Source organism: Rosa rugosa, chromosome 4 (genome assembly GCF_958449725.1).
Source record: "Rosa rugosa chromosome 4, drRosRugo1.1, whole genome shotgun sequence".
In the NCBI taxonomy this organism is placed as follows: domain Eukaryota; kingdom Viridiplantae; phylum Streptophyta; class Magnoliopsida; order Rosales; family Rosaceae; genus Rosa; species Rosa rugosa.
The window spans coordinates 9,902,941-9,922,530 of NC_084823.1; the positions used below are offsets into that span (position 1 = coordinate 9,902,941).

A 19,590-nucleotide genomic window follows, 5' to 3' on the forward strand; every position below is an offset into this window, starting at 1 on the left:
TCTTAGGTATATATGAGTAGATCATATATATATGACCATCACTAGAAGAGCCCTGATATATAGCAGGGATGGATTCGATACTAAACCGAGGCAATTTTACCTCAACCGGCTGCTGAACCGACTCTTGTCGGTAAACAGATTCTCAAACAGTTACCGATCCAAATAATTGGTATACCGACTGTCGACAAGCCGAGATTTCGGTTGGCATAGTTCAGTTTTGAGTGGATTTGCAGCCGGAGATTCATGTCTGAAATCTGATGATTTTGAGACTATTATTCTTTCTCCTCCACCGGAGATTCATGATGTTGGAGATGAGGATGATGAGATGATGTTGATTTGATAATGGAAGATATGGTAATTACTAATTAGATGAGGAAGATCTGATGTTGATCTGATGATGATTTGATGGGGATTGTGGAGGAAGAAAAAAGAAAAAAAGATGAGAAGATGAAGAAATGAAGCATAACTTGAGCAAAGCCACCAGTCTGTGAAGAACAAGAAGAAGAACGTCAAATAAGAAGATAGAAGAGACTAGAGAGAGAGAGAGAGAGAGAGAGAGAGAGAGAGAGAGAGAGAGAGAGAGAGAGAGAGAGAGAGAGAGAGAGAGAGAGAGAGAGAGAGAGAGAGAGAGAGAAATAAGGAAAGGAGTTTTGTTTTGTTTAATCTATCATCTAAGAAGCAATAAATATAAAGTTTGTACGTACCAAATATATTGAGGGCAACTTGTGCTCAAGTGGTTGGGAGCTAGGTTGGGGTATGTAAGAGGTGAGGGGTTCGAACCCCACCACTTATAAAGTTTTATATATTTTGTATATTATTCGGTATGTATACTTGTACACGGTCAGCACGGTATACCTACGGTATGCAATATCTCATACAGTAGCCGAGCCGAATACGAGTCATCGGTACGGCTCAGCCGAGCCGAATTGTCGACAAGCCGAGATTTCGGTCCAAGGTTTGGGCCAGTTCAAAACTCGGCTGGTTCGGCCCCTTCGGCCCAAAATGCCGGCCCTAATATATAGGACCCTTCTAGTGAGGGATCTCTTTTTTTGTCATTTTATGGGATTGATTATTTGACCAACTTTTCAATCACTTATTAACATTTCTACCATTCAGCAAATTTTCATCTAAATGTATAATCGTAAAGGCATTCAAAACTGTGATATGAACGAATCAAGTTTGACAGATTTGGTTGGTCCATTGAATTTATTCTAGTTCAATACTTTAACGGTCACCAATTTGGCTGAAAATTTGCAGAACCGATCTATTCATGGTGTCCTAAGAAGTGAACGGTCAAGATGCCAATATGCTTTAGTCAAAACTAGGGCTGCCATTTGGTTTGATAATATCGAACCGATGGAATACCAACCAATATTCTATCTTTTAACCGACTTTTTGGTAATTGATCGAAATCAATAAAATTGAAATCGAATATTACCGAAAAGTTAGTTTGATTTTGAAAAATACAGAATTTACCGATTATCTAAATATTAGCTATATACACTGTTTTTCAACACATATACATGTATATTATAACATAATTATTTTTCATAATAGTATTAACATTATTACTAATACTACATTTATAGTATATATATGTATTTTAAGTAACTTGGTAAAAGATCGTTAAATAATTAGTTTTACTGAAAATGACTAAAACTTGATGTCATATATACATAAGACCGAAATACTTGAAAAGAATATATATTTCAAAGAAATACTTGTTGTAAGCTGGTATACTGAAAACCGAAGTAACGAATTTGATAGTTATGATTACATACCGAAAATTTTAGTTGGTAATTGGTAGCTCTATTTTGAAATCGAAAGCTTTGGTTTTGAAGTTGGTAAGACCTAAAACCGATTCGAACCGACTGAGTGACAGCCCTAGTCCAAATGAAACAAATTAGTCTAAATGACAAACTTTAAAATGATACAAGTAATGTGGAAATCCAAAAAAACTGCAATTGATACCTCGAGTACCATTTGAAGATTTTACTCTGATTGTAAATATAGAGAAGCAATACTATAATAACACAAGACTAATATTGCATAAACGTACATTATAATTTGCATAAACAAATACAGCACGTTTTAGTTCCCAATTCCATGGATATAATAAGCATTACATAAAAATTATAATTTGCCCACAAGCATAAATGCCTTGTATGTAACTGATCTGACCAGATCATGCGCACCCCAAGCTTTGTGAAGCTCTTTAATCACATCTTCAGACAACAAATCCACACCCCGGTCTTTAGCTGTAGCGACTGCAGAGAAAGACCTCAACATCCTCTCAACCCCCTGAAATGACAATTCCTTTGGTATTTCAAGTGTGATAGGTTCACCTTCACGACCCAATCCAACGCTCTCAAATGGAAAAGGAAGTGTCGTATAACCCTCCCATGCGTACTTTGTCCTCGGGTCCCAAAATGGTAGACAACTTTCGTGTAAACGCTTCATTACAAGATCAAAGTCGGGGCTTACGACCATGCCATTGTAGCACCAAACAGCGATTATGCCTCCTGGTTGTCGCAGAAGGCGTTTGACAAGCGAGTAGAAGCGTGGGAGATCAAACCAGTGAATGGCAGCAGCCACTGTAACCAAATCAACTGAATTTTCTTGACCGCCCCCTATTAAGTTTACCATTTCATCGTCTGAGATTGATGCTGGAGTGTGAATGTATCGAACTCGAGGGTGTTGGATGGCATATTTCAATTGTGCTTCACTTATGTCACTTGCAACTACTTGGTCGTAATGCTCTAAAAGCTGTGTATAGTGACATGAAGTTTAGCGGTATGCATACAAAAGTGCTGACACAGTATTTCATGTAGAAAAGAACATAAAAAAAAGGTCCCCAAACTGTGTATCAGATACGAATTGCATATGATTTTTGCCTTTCACCAAACTGCCCTTAATCTAAAGATTCAACAACAATGATATGTTTTATTGGACAAATTGCCCACAATAAACTTACACCAACGGTAGCTTGGCCATTGCCAGTGCCAATATCCCAAGCTAAAGAGTGTTGTGGGGTGAGAGCAGCCAGCATAGAATACCATTCCTTGGGATATGTTGGCCGACCTTTTACGTATATCTCTGCTTGCTTGTCAAATAGACCTGCCACTTCCCTATTTCCGGCCACTAAATTAGTATCAGATAATTAAAAAGCTTGATATGCGCATGAAAATTTAGAAGCTGAGAACCTAGAAACATATATATAGTTGTGCGCAGCAGATGAAACAAAAAGAGAACACATGCATCATAGCAAAAGTACCAAATGAAACTAACATTGGTTGGCCAGCGTTCATCCCTTTTCGATCCTCGTTGGCGGAAAAGATGGTAGCGGCAGAGTTCCGGGGACGCTGGTCGGAGGTTGTGGAGGCGTCGTTGGCATGCAGTAGACGGCGGGGTGTGTTTGGTGTCCCATACCCGATTGGCTCGGGCCTGATGGGCATCCAGACTCGTTTGCTTAGATGGCGGCGGCGATGGGAGGTGAGGTTTCCTCGAAGGGCGGCGACCGGGGTCGTGGCCGTTGCACGGGCATACATGCTGCACGGGGTGGAGATGGGTTTCGGCCGGGTTGGCCTTTTTGGGCTTCGACCTTGGGCTAGGTTCTCCTTTGGACCATAATTGAGCTGCTAATTGGTCCAGCAATCCTAGAAAATAGTTTTTTCTCTAGGCCTTTTCTGGTGGATATAGTGAGTTTGTCCCGATCTAGTTTAGTTTTTTTTGCCTGCAATTAGATTTGGGCTTTTTCTACTTGTTGAAGAAGGTAGAAGATGAAAAGAGCTAGCCAGAGGTGGGAAGAGGGGCTTAATTATATGGGAGAGGATCCTCTCCTAATCTTATATTTTGCCTAACCTACCGAAGCTTTGAAGAAGATTAAGACACGTGTCGGTATTGAATCCAATGGCCTACAACTAACTCATGCTTTGTTTTTTCCTTTCACTGCCCATCTTTCTTTTGTCTTTCTCTCTCCTTCGTAGTGATCACTCTCCGATTCCTCTTTATTGAAAATCATCAGTGATTGACCCAGAAAAAGCTCAATCCAAAATGCATATCCCAAAATTCAAGGGATGAACCGATGAAGAACAAGCCCAGATAAAGATGATATAATCAAGTAAAATTAATCAAACAAATGAAGGAGCTCGAATCTTGAACTGGAAATCGCCCAAAACCAATCGAAGAAGCAGCGCCGACGGATAGATGATCATGTATCAGCGTGAGCCATGGAGACTCTGATACCATGCTATCAAACCTAGACGAAATACAATTCACTCAGCAATCAGCACCCTTAACAATACTCTTAAGTGGGTTTCAATGGGTTTGATGGGAGCTCTTGATTTTTTGAAATTTTCATAGAGTTTTAGGGAAGAAGCAATGGTGATTGTGCTCATTTTGAGATTCTATTTTGATGTTGTGGTAATTGATTTCGTTGATATGGTATGAAATACTCAGATTCATACATAGACCCAGGTCCTCTACTTAAGAAGAGCGCACAGGGGTGGTGATAGAAGTATGAGATTTTGGGTCTGGTAATTAGGATAGAAGAACAGAAAGAAAGAGAGAAAGAACGGAAGTGAGAAGATAAAGTACAGACAGAAGAAACAAGGTTGGGAAAAGACAAAATAAAAGTTAAAAATAAGAGAGAAAAATCATGTGAGTTTGTTGTAGACCATTGGATCTCATAAAAGCCATGTGTCATCACCTCATTCAAAGCTTAGGTAGCTTAGGTAGATTGTTGGGTTAGGAGAGGATCCGGATCCTAATTATATTTACTTGGTCCGTGGCTCTCTGTGCAGGGAGTGCCAGACTAGTAATCTTTCGGAAATATAGTGTTCAACCTTTATATAGTTTGATAAGCCAATACTTTGGCTATGCATCTAATCAACCATTTATGACTTTGGGAGACAAGAGCCAATAAGAGTTCTAATACATCAAGTAAGTGCAAAAGCCAAAGAGTCCAAGGTTTTTCATGCGCAACCAAAGACAATGAGGCTGTCACGAGGGGGAATTCCGATGACTTTATGGCCGAAGACTTGGAGGTTTTGGTGACTCATCATCTTGTACTCCAAAAATTGTTTAAATTTTGTTATGGTCGGCAAAACTAGGTACTCTGAGGGTCATTTTTCTTTATTAGCTTCGGAGATTCTAGATTTTTGTTTGGAATAATGATGGGTGGACTTCCTAAAATGTAGGTGTATTGAGGGTATTTTGGGCTCTTATTCTTGTTTTAGGATAGGTTTTTAGGGTACTGTGAGGAACAATTCTTTCTGTCGACCCCATCTGAGTGTATCATTTTTGTACCGCTTGCTAAACTTAATAAATGGGTTGACCTCTTTTGCTATGATGTTCTTCATTTTATACTTATCTATCGATTATGCAAAGAGTTGGGAAGTGAGAGGTGTTATATTTGTTGCTATCACTTACCTGGTACTACTCAATAATTGATGCATAGTGGCTATTCATTCATGACACGTTTACTTACTTGGAATGAGAAATAATCATGAATCAAATGTGAAAAGAAAATAATCGGTTTTGATTCAGGAGGCTTTGATTCCTAAACTCATCTTCCCCTCTTCATAATCAAACGCATGAATACTTTTACCCGGAACATTCCGATTCTTTTGTGTGTTAGTAGTAAACACAAGAATATTTTTGTCCCGTAATAATTTTCTCTATTTAATTTTATTCTCATTCCAAGTAAATAAATGTATCATCAATCAAATAATATTGGTTGATTATGAGACGAAACAATACGTAAACAAAAGCTTAAAGGATTTGCCGCTGTGGAACTCATGACCAACCAATGCGGCGGTGGAACCAGGGGCGTAGCTACAGTAGGGCGAGAAGGGTCAATTGACCCTTCTCAATTTTCCAAACTGAGCCATGGTTGGTCGAAATATGTGATAGTGACATGTATATATCATATTTTAATCCAATAATTGACCCTTCTGACAAAGAAAAAAAAAGTTTGCTTTTAATTATTATCATGATCAACTTGGACGGTTCTCCTACAGTCCTACTCCTAGTATCCCACAATCTCCAATATTTTAATTCATTTTCCTAATCAAAATTGTCCCAATTTGGACAGAAAACGGTCTCCCACATTCTTTTAATATTTTAATATATTTTCCTAATTAATGATTGTTTTCTCCTATGTAGGCTATGTATATTTAGACTTGTATAGCTTTTTTTGGTCTCCTGCTCATTCTCTTAAGTCGTTTCCTCTCATAATTTCGTCTTTTGTCTCTCTCAGATTTTCTCTCTCCGAATAGCAAGTTGAAATCTTCGTAATTGAAAATTTGGAATATGAAAGCCTTTTTAGAGAGGTATTATAAGAGAAAAGCAACAGAACAGTTGACACCACCTGAAACTCCTCAAATAAGAAATACATCAAATGATGATATTTCAGAAATGAGTAATCGTCGTGGACAACTATAATTATTTTAGATAGATTTGTTATTTTTAAGTATTGTGATGATTTATAATTTTTATATTATTTGATGAAGTTTATGTTTGTTTAATATTATAATTTAAATTTTGACCCTCCTAACTAAGATTTCTAGCTACGCCACTGGGTGGAACCCTGCAATGACCAACTATTAATTGTTGGTTGATTCAAGGATTACATGGAATATTGGTTGACTATGAGACGAAATTGTACGGAAACAATATCTTAAAGGTGCCACAACTCATGACCAACTATTAATTGTTGGAATGAGACAAAACACTTAGAAAAGAAAGCTTAGATGATTAGTCGGTGGGACTCATAAATGGAATGTCATTGACAAGGAGAGGTGCAGCGCATATGAGGCCATTCAGTCTTGGGGAGTAAATGGAATAATGGATGATTCAAGTAAAATCACCCGCAATTCTTAATGATGAAATAACCCGCAATTCTTTTTTTTTTTTTTTGAGGGCAATGGAAAACTAATCCATTGATCGAAATCATGACGACCTCACTCGGTCAAGCATGAAGGGTACAGGCACCCTTCATATTGCAATGCAAGCTCACGAAGAGTACTAAATCCAAAAGAAATCCATACTTGAAAACTAAAATCCTAAAGGAACTGCTGAAAAAGAAAATGCAGAATTGAAAAAAACACTCCCTAATCCTACACTGCCTAAAAATGGAACCAATGTCCTGAACATCTTGACGCCTAAGACTCTTTTGGTGTACGTCGCGACATTCAACACACCAACAGCAACATTCTAGGAACAGATGCAGGACAAAGAGCAGGACAGACCACCCCCAAAAAGCCCAAACCCAACCTAAGTGTGAGAGAAATAGGAGAATTGGGTTATAGACCCAATTCTCTAGACTACATCCCTGCAGCCCAGAAAGGCAGAGGCCCAAGGCCCACTACCCACACCCTACGCGCCTCACACCCAGCCGCCGAATCTGGCCCTTCCGAGAAGCCGCCCGCCACCGCCAAATCAGTCTGGCGGCCTCCCCAGGCAGGAGACCTGGGCAACCATCTCGCCGCCCACCAAAGCCTGTGCTAGCGACTTGTTGCACTAACCGTCGATCTCTAGCAGGAAAGCTCCGACCTCGCTCCTCCTCTAGTCCCGAAACCGCGACCGATCTCCTCCTCTAGTCCTGAAACCGCGACCGAACTCCTCCTCGTCAAACTCGATGCCACCAAAGCAACTCTGGTCTCTTTTACAAACCCACACCAAGGTCTGTGCTTCGCCTCACCAAACCAGAACCCGACCTCTGAGCCACGACCTTGGCCTCTCCACCACAAAGTGACAGGAGAAATCTTCCTCGCCTGCTTTACCGAACCGAGAAGGCGACGCTGAGCGTCAACAGCAAGCGAACGAAGCCGCCACCCTACTTCACGAAACTACGGTTTCGGAATGCAGCTCCGTGAAAAGTGGAGCCCTTGCTTATGTGCACATTTAAATAACCCGCAATTCTTAATGATGAAGTTTAGAACTAAATGCAATTTCCATTGGTTTTATGGCATTTCGGATTTCAAAATCGACAAGAATTCATATAATTTGTTTGATAAATTGTCTTATCGACTACAATATTTTGACATACACATAATCAAGGATTAAAATATCGATTTTTTACATATCTATCAAAATGTTGAAAAAATAGATATCGAAAATATCGGGGATATTTTGAAAAATATATTTTTTTTTTAAAGATTCAATTTATTGAATTTACATATAAATAGATATAAATGTCAACTTCATCTACATTATCACATCTGTGACCTAGCCGCTCTGCTAGGGTTCAATGATCAAAATATCGAGTATCGAGGAAATATCGATGGTTTGGAAAATGGAAATTTCGATGGAAATATTGAGAAAGTTTCGATATCGATAAATTTTCAAAAAAAATGATGGAAATTAGGAGAAAATCAATGAAATTTTAAGTGAAACTTTGTGAACTACTTATTTGATCAATTATCTACTATATTGGGAAGAAGGAGAAAAAAAAACAAACGGTGACCAAGCTTCATTTCATAGTGAATTATAGTAATTTAGAGTAAATGTTTGAAGTTGCCCGTATAATATTTGGTACTTTTAGAATATATAATTCTAATTAGAAATTTTATAAAGTTGTAAAGCTATTCAATCAATAAATAGAAATGAATTAATATTTCTACAATATGGCAAAAGTATTTAGGAATGTTAGAGTAAAAAAACTAAAAATCTAGAATTGCTGAAATTATATCTTAGAAGTTAGAGGTTTAAATTAATTGTCTAAAGAAATTAGTAATTTATTCTATCAAACAGCGTATTAATAATAAAAAAAGTATAGAAGAACTAAAATCAACTCCAGTCGAGTTGGCTGGGGTGCTTTTTGACTTGACATTGGAGGAGACAGGTTCGAATCCTGACTCTGTCAAGTTTTTCTATGTGTTTTGTTTGAGGAATATTCGCGAATATTCCCTAAAATTTCAGCGATATCGCAGATTTTTCGAAAATATCGCGATATATCGTGAAATGCCGAAAATATCGCACGAAACATTGTTGGAAGTCATCCAAAATATCGGAGCCTAAAAAAAACGAAAATTTTCCCGAAATATCGGCGAAATTTTCGATTTTTAAGTCATTGCTAGGGTTTACTCGTTGGCCTCCCGTCTTCGACAAATTTCCCAAAACTATGGCTCTTGCCACAATCGATCCTTCCTCTGGCGTGTTCTGTGTTGTCCTGGGGCATGCTGCTGAATGCTTTTATTTGCTTTTCCTCTTCCTTATGCTTGATGTTTACGGCTTTGGTGGAGGACTATTAGATCCGGGTTTGGATCTAATTCTGGTTCCTTATGTGATGGGTGAAGGAGGTACTGCAAATAGCAGAATCGATCCTTGGAGGTGGAGAGGGTTTCTGCCCTCTAATGGTAGCGTCAGCGATGGCGCACAAACCTGGTCGTGGAGCCCAAAATCCTGTGGTCAGCGAGGAATGGTCGTGGTGAATCTGATGCGTCTCGATGGATCCCATTTGGGGTGTTTTGGTCTGGTTGATTTTGGAGATGAGGGCAGTGATCGACGGATGGTGAAGGATGGGGATCTGGCTCGATCTGCTCTCCTAGGGGACTCCGATGGCTGGGGTAGGAATCGGCCTGATCATGATGGTCTAGCAGTGACTTTGTACCGGCGCTATGCAGCGGTGAGGCAAGTCAGAGGTGGTGGTGCCCTTAGCAGTTCTTAGGGTGTCCTTCGTAAGTGCCATGTGGGCTGGGCCTTTGTGGGCTAACTGGTGGGCCTACTGGGCTTGTTTAATTTTAGAGGGGATGGAAGGTGACTTGTCATCTTCCATTCCTAGCATTTAGTTTTTTTTATCAGGTCGCAAAGATCAAATTCTCTGAGGATCATTTTACTTATTTAACTTCAGAGGATTTTGATCTTTGTTTGGAATAATGGTGCGTAGATTTCCTAAAAGGTGGGGTGTACTGGGGGTTTCCTGGGTCTTATTCTTGCTTTAGAATAAGTTTTTGGGTTTCCTAAGGAACGATTCTTTCTGTCGACCCCATAGGGGTGTTTCGTTTTTGTACTGCTTGCTGAATATATATAATGGGCTGACCTCTTCTCGTTAAAAAAAAAATAAAAAATAAAAAAATTCATCTACATCCAAAAAAAGACTATATATGATTCCATAAAGTTTTTTGAATTACAATGAGCTTTTTGAAATATGGCTCCATCAAGTTTGTTTTCTTTTGCTGAAATTACTCCATCATAAATTCTCCTCACCCAGATTCGTCTTGAGGAAAATTTTCCTCACATGGATTCCACTCCTCACTCGGATTTCCACTAAGGGAATACTCCTCACCCAGATAGCCTTAAAGAGATCTCTCCTCACACAACTTTGCATTTAGAGAATAGTATTTCTATTAGGACCTCCAAATCTACTCACTTGACCTCATTCTATTATACAGGGGCGGTCCTGAGCTTTTTGATGCCTAGGGCGAAATTTTTTTTGTGTGCCCAACTAGCCTAAATAGACATGTAATGATTCTTACAAATCTCATACTCTAAATCCTTTTTTTAGGGGTTTGGAACCCAGTCAAGGTGGGCGGCTCATCCCCACGCCGATTTTATTACATAAAGAAACATTATACAATGGGGGGACATAAAACCAAAACACCTTATAAAAAAGATTACAAATCGTCTAAAATGATGTCTTCTTGCATTTCTTGAAGAAAAATCATCAATTATCTTTTCATAGTCAACATTTGCCAACATATTTCTCTCAATGGTTAAAATAGCTAATCCATTCAGCCTATCTTGAGTCATGGTAGTCCGCAGATAAGACTTTAATAATTTTAATTTTGAAAAACTTCTTTCAGCAGATGCTACTGTCACCGGTATAGTCCTTAAAATCCTATAGGCAACCATAACAATTGGAAACATATCCATTTTCTTTGCAAACTCCTTAATTTGAATGGATGTCCAAGCCCTATCTGTTTCATATGCCTCCTTCGGCAACATCTTCTGCAAAATATATCCATAACACTTGATATTGATGCGAAATATTTACCTATAGGCAACCATAACACTTGGAAACATATCCATTTTCTTTGCAAACTCCATAATTTGAATGGATGTCCAAGCCCTATTTGTTTCATATGCCTCCTTCGGCAACATCTTCTGCAAAATTTGTAACTCCATAAGCAAATATTTTGCATCAATATCAGAACCCTCACCATTTCTCAAAGCAGTTTCAAGATTCAAACAACAGCTTTTCAATTCATCATCATCCAAATAAGCTAACTTTGATGCATCAAACAAGAAGCCAAAAATAGATTCAAAAGTTTTCATTTGTTCAAACCTGCTTTTTAATTGAGAAAGAGCCATATCAACTAAAACAAAAAAGTAATCAATTCTAAAGGACTCTTGAGCAGATTGTTATTCTCTTTTAGTATTTGGAATTTCATCAAAATGCTTTTTTTCTGCAAATAGGACGTTTTATAAGAAATACAGGCTCAACTCCCATGTCATTTGCAATTTCTTTAGCTTCAGTCATGGTAGAATTAAACTCATTTTCCCTATACTTTTCAAAATAAGAAACCAATCCCTCTAAATTCTTCAAGGCAACATCAAGAAGCATATCTTTGGATTGTAACTTTTTACTAACCAAGTTAATTTTATACAAAATGTCATGCTAAATAACCAAACTTAAAATAAAATCAAAGCTTGAAAGTTCACCAGATATCAAAGATTCAACATCCCTACACACTTTTCCATCATCACTAATTTCTGCCAGTTTTTTTAAGGCTTCTTTTATTTGGGCAGCTTGAGTTTTTATAGCTTTGACACTTTCAATATGACTTTCCCAGTGTGTAGTTGACAAAGATTTCAAAGTCAAGTCATCTATATATTCAAGCAAAACACTCCATCTCTTTGTAGAATTAGAGAACATCGTATAAATTGTTTGACATGTTCCAAAAAAAGATTTTGCTTTATGACAAGAGTTTGCCATGTCACACAATACTAAATTAAGAGAATGACAACCACACGGCATATAAAAGGCTCTAGGATTTATATCAAGCAATCTTTTTTGAACAGCTTGGTGTTTTCCTTTCATATTAGATCCATTATCATAGCCTTGTCCTCGCACACAATCAATATCTAAATCAAGAGATTTTAAACCTGCTTGTAATTCATTAAAAAGCCCTAAACCAGATGTATCTTCCACATTTAGAAATTCTAAAAAGAACTCTTCTATTTTTATTGAAGAACTCGACACATCTACGCATCTTATAATTAAAGTCATCTGTTCTTTGTGACTTGCATCAGGAGTGCAATCAAGGATTACCGAAAAATATTTTGCCTCTTTGATTTTGTTTAATGATTGCACTCTTGACATTTAAGGCCAACATACCAATCAGCTCATTTTGAAATTTATGGCTAAGATAATGATAATGAATTTCTTTATCTTGAATAAGTCGAAAATGTTGCTTCATTATGGGATCAAACTCAGCAATCATTTCAAGTAAGCCTAAAAAGTTTCCATTAGAATCTTCATAAGTTTTTTCATTTGTTCCATGAAAGGCCAAATTATTATTTGCAAGACATTTCCCAACAGCAATTATTCTGACCATAACCTCTTTCCAATGTTCAGTATCTTTCTTAATTAACTCTTGTAACTCTTTATCAATTGTTTGATTCTTATTCAATCTCACTCGCAACTCAGCCCAAGTTCTCAAGCTAATGAGGTATTCAAAACTGTTTTCATGTAAATTTAATGTTGTACCAAGAGGTTTCCAATCTCTTATCCCTTCACTTGCTAATTGACTTCTCAAGCGAGCTGTTTTTTAATAATTTACAACATAAACAAAAAACTTTATCCAGCTCTTTTGAGTAAATCAACCATTTTCTAGCAAAAGATTCACCATTTGGTAATTTTCGAACATAAAACTTAGAGGAAAAGTGCCGACCTAATTCATCCTTAGGAAAGTTGATATTAGTTTCGGTAATAGGTCCTTTTTCTACAAGCAAGTCTCTCATTTTTGAATCTAGACTATCCCAAACTCTATGATAAAAAATATTCAAATCAGCTGATGATTTCAAGCATTCAAGTTCATTGGCAATAATTTCATAATGGCAAGGATTTTCATTATTTTCTGTTTCGTCAATTTCATTTTCACTTGTATCACCAAGTTCTTCGTTTACCTCATTATGATTTTCTACAAACTCATCAGAATGAATTTGTAGTTCAGGTTCATTTACTAAATTTTCAACATGATTTTCAATAAATTCATTTGTTTCTTTAACAAAATATCTATCTAAAGATCCCCTTTGAGATTGAATAATTTGTTCTTCTCTTTTCTTACTTTATTTTTTTTTTGAGAACCTGAGAGTTGTTTCCGAGGTAACATTATTGAAACTAGCCAGAAAAAACTCAAACAAGCAAGCCAAAACACTAAACTTTGAATGATAAACATTTTAGTATAGAACAATAAAACCTAGAAATCTGGAATCAGCTTTTTTCCTTCTTGTTTTTACTTTTCTGATCGAGATTGACTTGCAAATTAATCCAACTTCTAATTGCACCTAATATTGAAAATTGAAAACTAGTGAATGAGCAGGTTGTTAGAAATCAGTTTGAATGATAATTGATAAACATTGGAGCATAGAACAATACCTGGAAATCTGGAATTTGCTTTTTTACTTCTTGTTCTTTCTTTTCTGATCGAGATTGACTTGCAACTCCAACTTTCAATTGCACCTAATATTGAAAATTGAAAACCAATGAATGAGCAGGTTGTCAGTAAAGCTGAAAAATTGAAGAACATATTGAAGAACAAGACTTTTGATATCCAAATTTTCATTGGATATCAAAATTGAAGAACACCCAATACCTATTTTGAATTGTAACTCAGCCTACATCGATGGAAAGCTGAAAAATTTATATGATTACCATAGAATAATAGAAACATAGAGAGGAGAAAGATTGGGAGAATGAACTGAAGAATTAGGTAACCCCAAATTTAAAAAAAAAAAAAAAAAATACTAGGTTTCAAGGTTTGGGACTTGGGAGAGAGCAAGAGACGCTTGGATAATCAATTTTGTACCTCCAGTTGCACGTTGAAAGAAGAAGAAGAAGAAGAAAAGACACGATCTACATCTAGAAATCTAAATTTTTTTTTTTAACGTTCCACTCTCTATACATATATAATTATATATAGTTAAATATATAGATATATATATATATATATTATATATTAAATCTTATTGATAAAATATTGTGCCCCCCTCTATGTTGGGCCCTGGGCTGTCGCCAATGATGTCTGTGGGTAAGGTCGGCTCTGCTATTATGAATTATTAAATGACATATAAAGCCTCATATAAAATGATTATTAAGGACAAAAAAAATATTAGATTGCATTATTTATTATTTTCTTTTTCCAATTTCACTACATACTCATTAAAGCATTTATAAATATTTAATAAGAATTAAAACCATGATTACGATCATGTGACATAAAAATTTCTATCATCACACATGTTGAACAGATATTGGTGAGGAAAAACAAAAGAAATCCTACTGTGACCTAAATCTAAGTCTATTCATTAAAAAAAAAAAAAAAGAGCTAGCAATTAAATAAAGGGCAAAATTAACTTACTTCCCTGATCTTTACACCCTAAATCATTTGTGCCCATGCACTCTTAGTTTCATCACGCGTTCCCATGTGCTAACCAATTTCAATCAATCTTGTCTAATCCTTGGCTTTTGTGCCAACTATTGTGTGATATATTTTGAAATTGTAGTCACATAGATATAATTTTGCATGTCACATTAGTGAATCGTTATCACACAAGAGAGTCCATTAGAGCCACATTTTCAATTTACAAAATATTTGACAAAAAAATGAATTATTGGACATGACTGATTAAATTGGAAAGCACAGGAGTACATGTGATGAAATTAAAAGTGCAGGGCCACAACTGATTTAACATGTAAATGTTAGGGGGATAAAATGAAATTAGACTATAAAACTATTGAAATAATTAATCATGAGGGGTACAAAAAGTAGAGAAAAAAAAATTAAACATTAACAAAAAATGATTACTTTTTTTTTGGCACAGCTAAAATAGAAAAAAAAAACACATAATAGTTCATGTTAAAACATTTTCTTGTTGATTTTTTTGAAACCCAATGCCTTGTGTTTGATTTTTTTCTATTGGATAAGAGATTTATGTTGTCTGATTCAGGAATGGACGTGTAATTAAGATTTATAGAGTAACTAAATCATTGAAATGGGTAAATTTTAAAGATAATAGTTTGTTTGCAAATTATATGAGTGAGGTTTTTTGAGGAATTTGAGTGAGGTTTAGTGAGTAAATTTAGTATCTAAAAATTTGATAAGAGGTGTAAAAAACATAGGAGGTCAAGTAAGTAAATTTAGAGGTTCCAATAGAAAAAATCTTTAGGGAATTACTTATCACCTAGATTCGTCATGAGTGGATTTCTTCTCACCTATATCCGCCTTGAGGAGATTTCTCTTCACTCAAATCTACCTTCAGAGGTTTCGCTTCAAGGTATTTTTCCTAGACATGTTAATTTTCCTCTTTATTAGGCCATAACCTGACTAGAAACCGTTGTTGAAATTTTACACCCTACATAACCTCCATATTCCATAATGTATGTTTATCCGTGAATAACTTTTTTTTTTTTGTTATCTTTTGTTTTTTTATCAGATTTTACAAATATTTCTTCCATTTTATTGGGATATATCCTAAATATCCTATATATCGAGGTGAGAAAAATTTCGCAAAAACGGTGGAAGATAAGATATTTTCCTCCTATGATATATCGGTCCCTCCAAAAAGGGAGATATCGGGAATATATTGAAAATATATTGAAAATATCACAGATATTTCAATTCTTGCACATAACATTATGCTTACTTCGACTTGGATCAAAACCTAAAAATTGCCCACTTATTCCACTGAGAATTTTTTACTCCCACTTACCCAATTTAAACCCAAGTGAGATTTTTACCCCCAATCTAGTTAATAAACTACAAACACCCCTCTCTCTCTCTCTCTCTCCCCTCCTCCTATCAGACTCTCTCTCTCCGCCATACACATATCTGCGCGTCTCCTTCTGGTCTGCAGGTGGTGGCTATGCCACTGGGCAGGGCAGCGAGGATGCAACGCGGGGGCTATGCGTCGGAGGGCAGGGCATGGAGGGCCGCGCGCAGTTTGGGGGGGGGGGGGGGGGGGGGGGCTGCGCAGACACGCGGGCTGAGCTGGATCGAAGGCGGTGCTGCTGTCGGGTGTACGGGCTGGACGGTGCTGCTGTCGGGCGCGGCCCTGGGCTGTGATGCAGGTGCGCTGTTCAATAGGTGAGGCCAGTGGTGTGTTGCTGTTATCGATCTGGAAGTGTAGCAGCGCGCTGGGCTGGGCGAGCGCCGGGTGCGGGCAGTCCGCAGGAAGGGAGCCGCGAGAGGTGCAGCGCTGGGCGCGCAAGGCTAGAGGCGCTGCTGCTGGGATCTGCAGGCGCGCAGGGATGGGTTGGGCAGTGCTAGCGAGAGCGCCGGCGGCAGAAAAAAAATTTCAAAGTTAGGAAATTTTTTTTTTTTTTTGACAATCGGTGGTGGCGGCAGAAAAAGAAGAAAACGTTTTTTTTTCTTCTAAGGTTTTGGTTTTTGTTTTCGACGGAGAGAATTACATGTTTATTGCGAGGCAATAATATGAGTATTGGGGGGAAATAATATGCATATAAATTGATCAATTGTGATTGTAGTGTATTCATTTTGGTTTTGAGAATTTATGCAATTCACTGGAGGGCAATAATATGATTATTGGGAGACAATAATATGATTATTGGGAGACAATAATATGGTTACTGGGGAGCAGTAATATGATTACTGGGGGGCAATAATATGATTACTGGGTATTATTAGGGGGCAATAAATTCAGACGCCGGAATCCGGTCATCAGTCCGATAGCCGGATTCCGGATTCCTGTGACCGGTCCCCGGATTCCGGTCATCGGTTGCCGGATTCCGGTCATCGGTCGCCGGATTCTGGTCACCGGTCGCCGGAGACCGCGGCCGGCCACTGGTCACTAGAGCACAGCAAGGTGGAAGATGACTTCTCTCTCTAAGTGAGAAAGAAGGAGAGGGCAAAAAAGTCTCAAAAATAAATAAAAAGAATGAAAAAAGAATTAATTGGGTATTAGGGAAATAATCTCTTAGAGTGTTTTGGGTAAATGGGGTTAAAAAAACAGTTGGTGGAGCAAGTGGACAATTTTTAAGCTGAAATTGGGCAAATGATCATTTTCCCTTAATCTTAACAATCTTGACATCATCATCATCACCTAGGCAAAGTTTTAGATGCATTCCAATTCAAAAACTGGTTCAGTTTAGCGTTATTATTTAAGTAACTTCTTGCTATTCAATTCAATAATACACACACACACGGCATAATTGTAAAAATACTCCTTGAACTTGGCAATAATTGTCAATATACACCCCCAACTTGCAATTGCGAGAATTAACACCTGGAACTTGGCAAAAACTGTCGATTTGCATTCCATCCGTCAAATTCAATGTTTTTCCATCAAAATATGAGGCGTAATATGGTCATTTTATATTTATTTATTTGAACAATAAAAATAAATGAAAAATAATTCTTTAGGAGGAGATTGCACTTACACTTCTACTTATTTATTTATTTTTTTGTACGATTTCGTCCACTTATTTACTCATTCATTCATGTCTTTTTTTTTTTTTTGGCAAAATTATGCCTACAGTTTATTATTTCAGTAAGAAAAATTAAGTGGAGAAATAAAACACTGAACTGTTGAAGGATACACGAGTTATATGTGCCTGACCCAAACAACGATTACTTGTTGCAGTTGTAATAGGGTAAAACCTCTACACATCCTAATCAATGTTTGATTAGGTTTCCTTGTACTTGTAATCCTCTATATAAAGAGACCCCTATCATCAATCATTCTCTCGAATCTCTTTCTCTACAACACTTTATCAGCATGAAACTCTAACCCAGATTCGATAAGCCAAAAGACTAGAAAAGAAAAGAAAAAAAATAATCCCAAAACCAAATTTCCGGCTAGCTTTGCTAGCCTTCTCCTGCCGGCAGGAGCACGCCAGCTCGCACGCACTGCTACGAGTACCAGACGCTAGCCTCGCTAGCTTCCAGCACCAGGTTAGCCTTGGTAACCCTTATGCCGACACCAGCGCGCCCCCGAGCTGCCTTCGACCCTTTTGCTAGCCTTGTTAGCGCACGCCCAAATGACGCCCCTAGACATGCCTCCCTTCAACTCTACAAACAACTGCTCGGCCTCATCCATCAGCTTAAACTGATTATACCCATTAATCCTCGTGTTATAGGTGACAACATCAGGACTAATTCCTCTACATTTCATGTCCTCGAAAAACCGCTTTGCAGTCTCCAATCTCAAGGACAAGAAGAAACCCCAAATCATAATATTATAAGTTTGCCTAGTGGGTTCTATTTCCTCACCTAACATTTAATTAAAGTACCTCTTCCCCGTCATATACCGCCCCCTTCACAAAATACTCTTAAACAGAGCCTCATACGACTTGAGACTTTGTTCCACACCCAGTTTCTTCATTTGATTGAGAAGCTTGACCGACTCCTGAGCAATGCCGGCCTTACCACAACTATCAATAAGATGAATGAAGAGGTCCTCATCCCATTGCACACCCTTCTTGGGCATATCTAGTAGGATACACCGGGCATGGTTGAGCTTCGAAGATTGGCCCGAAATCTCAATTATCTTCAAATGGGTCTCCCTATCATGTTGAAACAACCTGGCATAACAATAACACACTCAATTACCAGCAAGAACACCATAACATTGAATCAATGAGATAAAAAACAATGCCATGTCAGCACAACAATAATTCAAACTACATTGCCATTGACTTAACTACAATCATTATCTAGAATCCTAGCTACCACTTCTAAGAGAATTATGAGTAGAAATGAAATTGAAGTTTGAAACTTTAGAACATAAAGTTGAAGACTTTGAGCTATGATTACTGAGGGCTTAGCTCCGTGAAGGACATTCCAGACGAGATTGTGGTCGAATTTGGGTACCAAATTGTGGATCGAGTTTTGCAACTGGGTCGTCCAGGCCATCATTCTGCAGATTATGTCCTCGGGTTTTTTCAGGTTCAGAACCCGATGTAGCTGCCTGGGTCTTGGGGTTTGGGACGGTGGGGGTGGGCCCGTCGGGGCTACAGATCCATTTTGCGGGTTGAGTGGGGCATCGGAGGCGGATCGGGGTTGGGGATTCGGTGGAGCAGAAGAGGCGGAGGAGGGTGAGGGATTGGGGGTTTGAGGGGCGGGGTTGCAATAGGGAAGGTTTAGAGAGAGAAATGTAAGCCATTAATGGCATGGTGAACGAGGTCTGGGTTTTTTGTGAGGAAGAGTGAAGGGAAAGAGTGAGAGAGTGACTAGGGTTTAGAATTAAAGGGTTTAGGTTCAATTTTGACCCCTAACTTCAGCATAAATTATCATTTTGTATCATGGTCAATTTTGCAATGGTCCTTTAATTTCGATATGTTTGTTTTTCGTTTACGTACAAATTCTTATCAAGTATTTGTAATTCATCATTTCAAGGCTCGAGTGT

General features: G+C 37.8%; 2 protein-coding genes across 2 annotated transcripts; both read right to left on the minus strand.

Annotated features, from left to right (window-relative positions):
• Positions 1 to 2,046: 2,046 nt before the first annotated feature.
• On the minus strand, positions 2,047 to 4,536 carry LOC133707008 (uncharacterized). Its single transcript, XM_062132555.1, has 3 exons — positions 3,289 to 4,536; positions 2,975 to 3,128; positions 2,047 to 2,766 (listed from the first exon to the last, which is right to left on the minus strand). The coding sequence occupies exons 1-3, from the start codon at positions 3,546 to 3,548 to the stop codon at positions 2,134 to 2,136; spliced, it is 1,047 nt and encodes a 348-aa protein (XP_061988539.1). The 5' UTR covers positions 3,549 to 4,536; the 3' UTR covers positions 2,047 to 2,133.
• Positions 4,537 to 10,992: 6,456 nt separating this feature from the next.
• Positions 10,993 to 18,417, minus strand: LOC133744306 (uncharacterized). The gene is made up of 5 exons (XM_062172439.1): positions 18,243 to 18,417; positions 12,341 to 12,766; positions 11,951 to 12,132; positions 11,438 to 11,620; positions 10,993 to 11,229 (listed from the first exon to the last, which is right to left on the minus strand). Exons 1-5 carry the CDS (start codon positions 18,415 to 18,417, stop codon positions 10,993 to 10,995), a joined length of 1,203 nt encoding a protein of 400 aa, XP_062028423.1.
• Between the last annotated feature and the right edge of the window lie 1,173 nt (positions 18,418 to 19,590).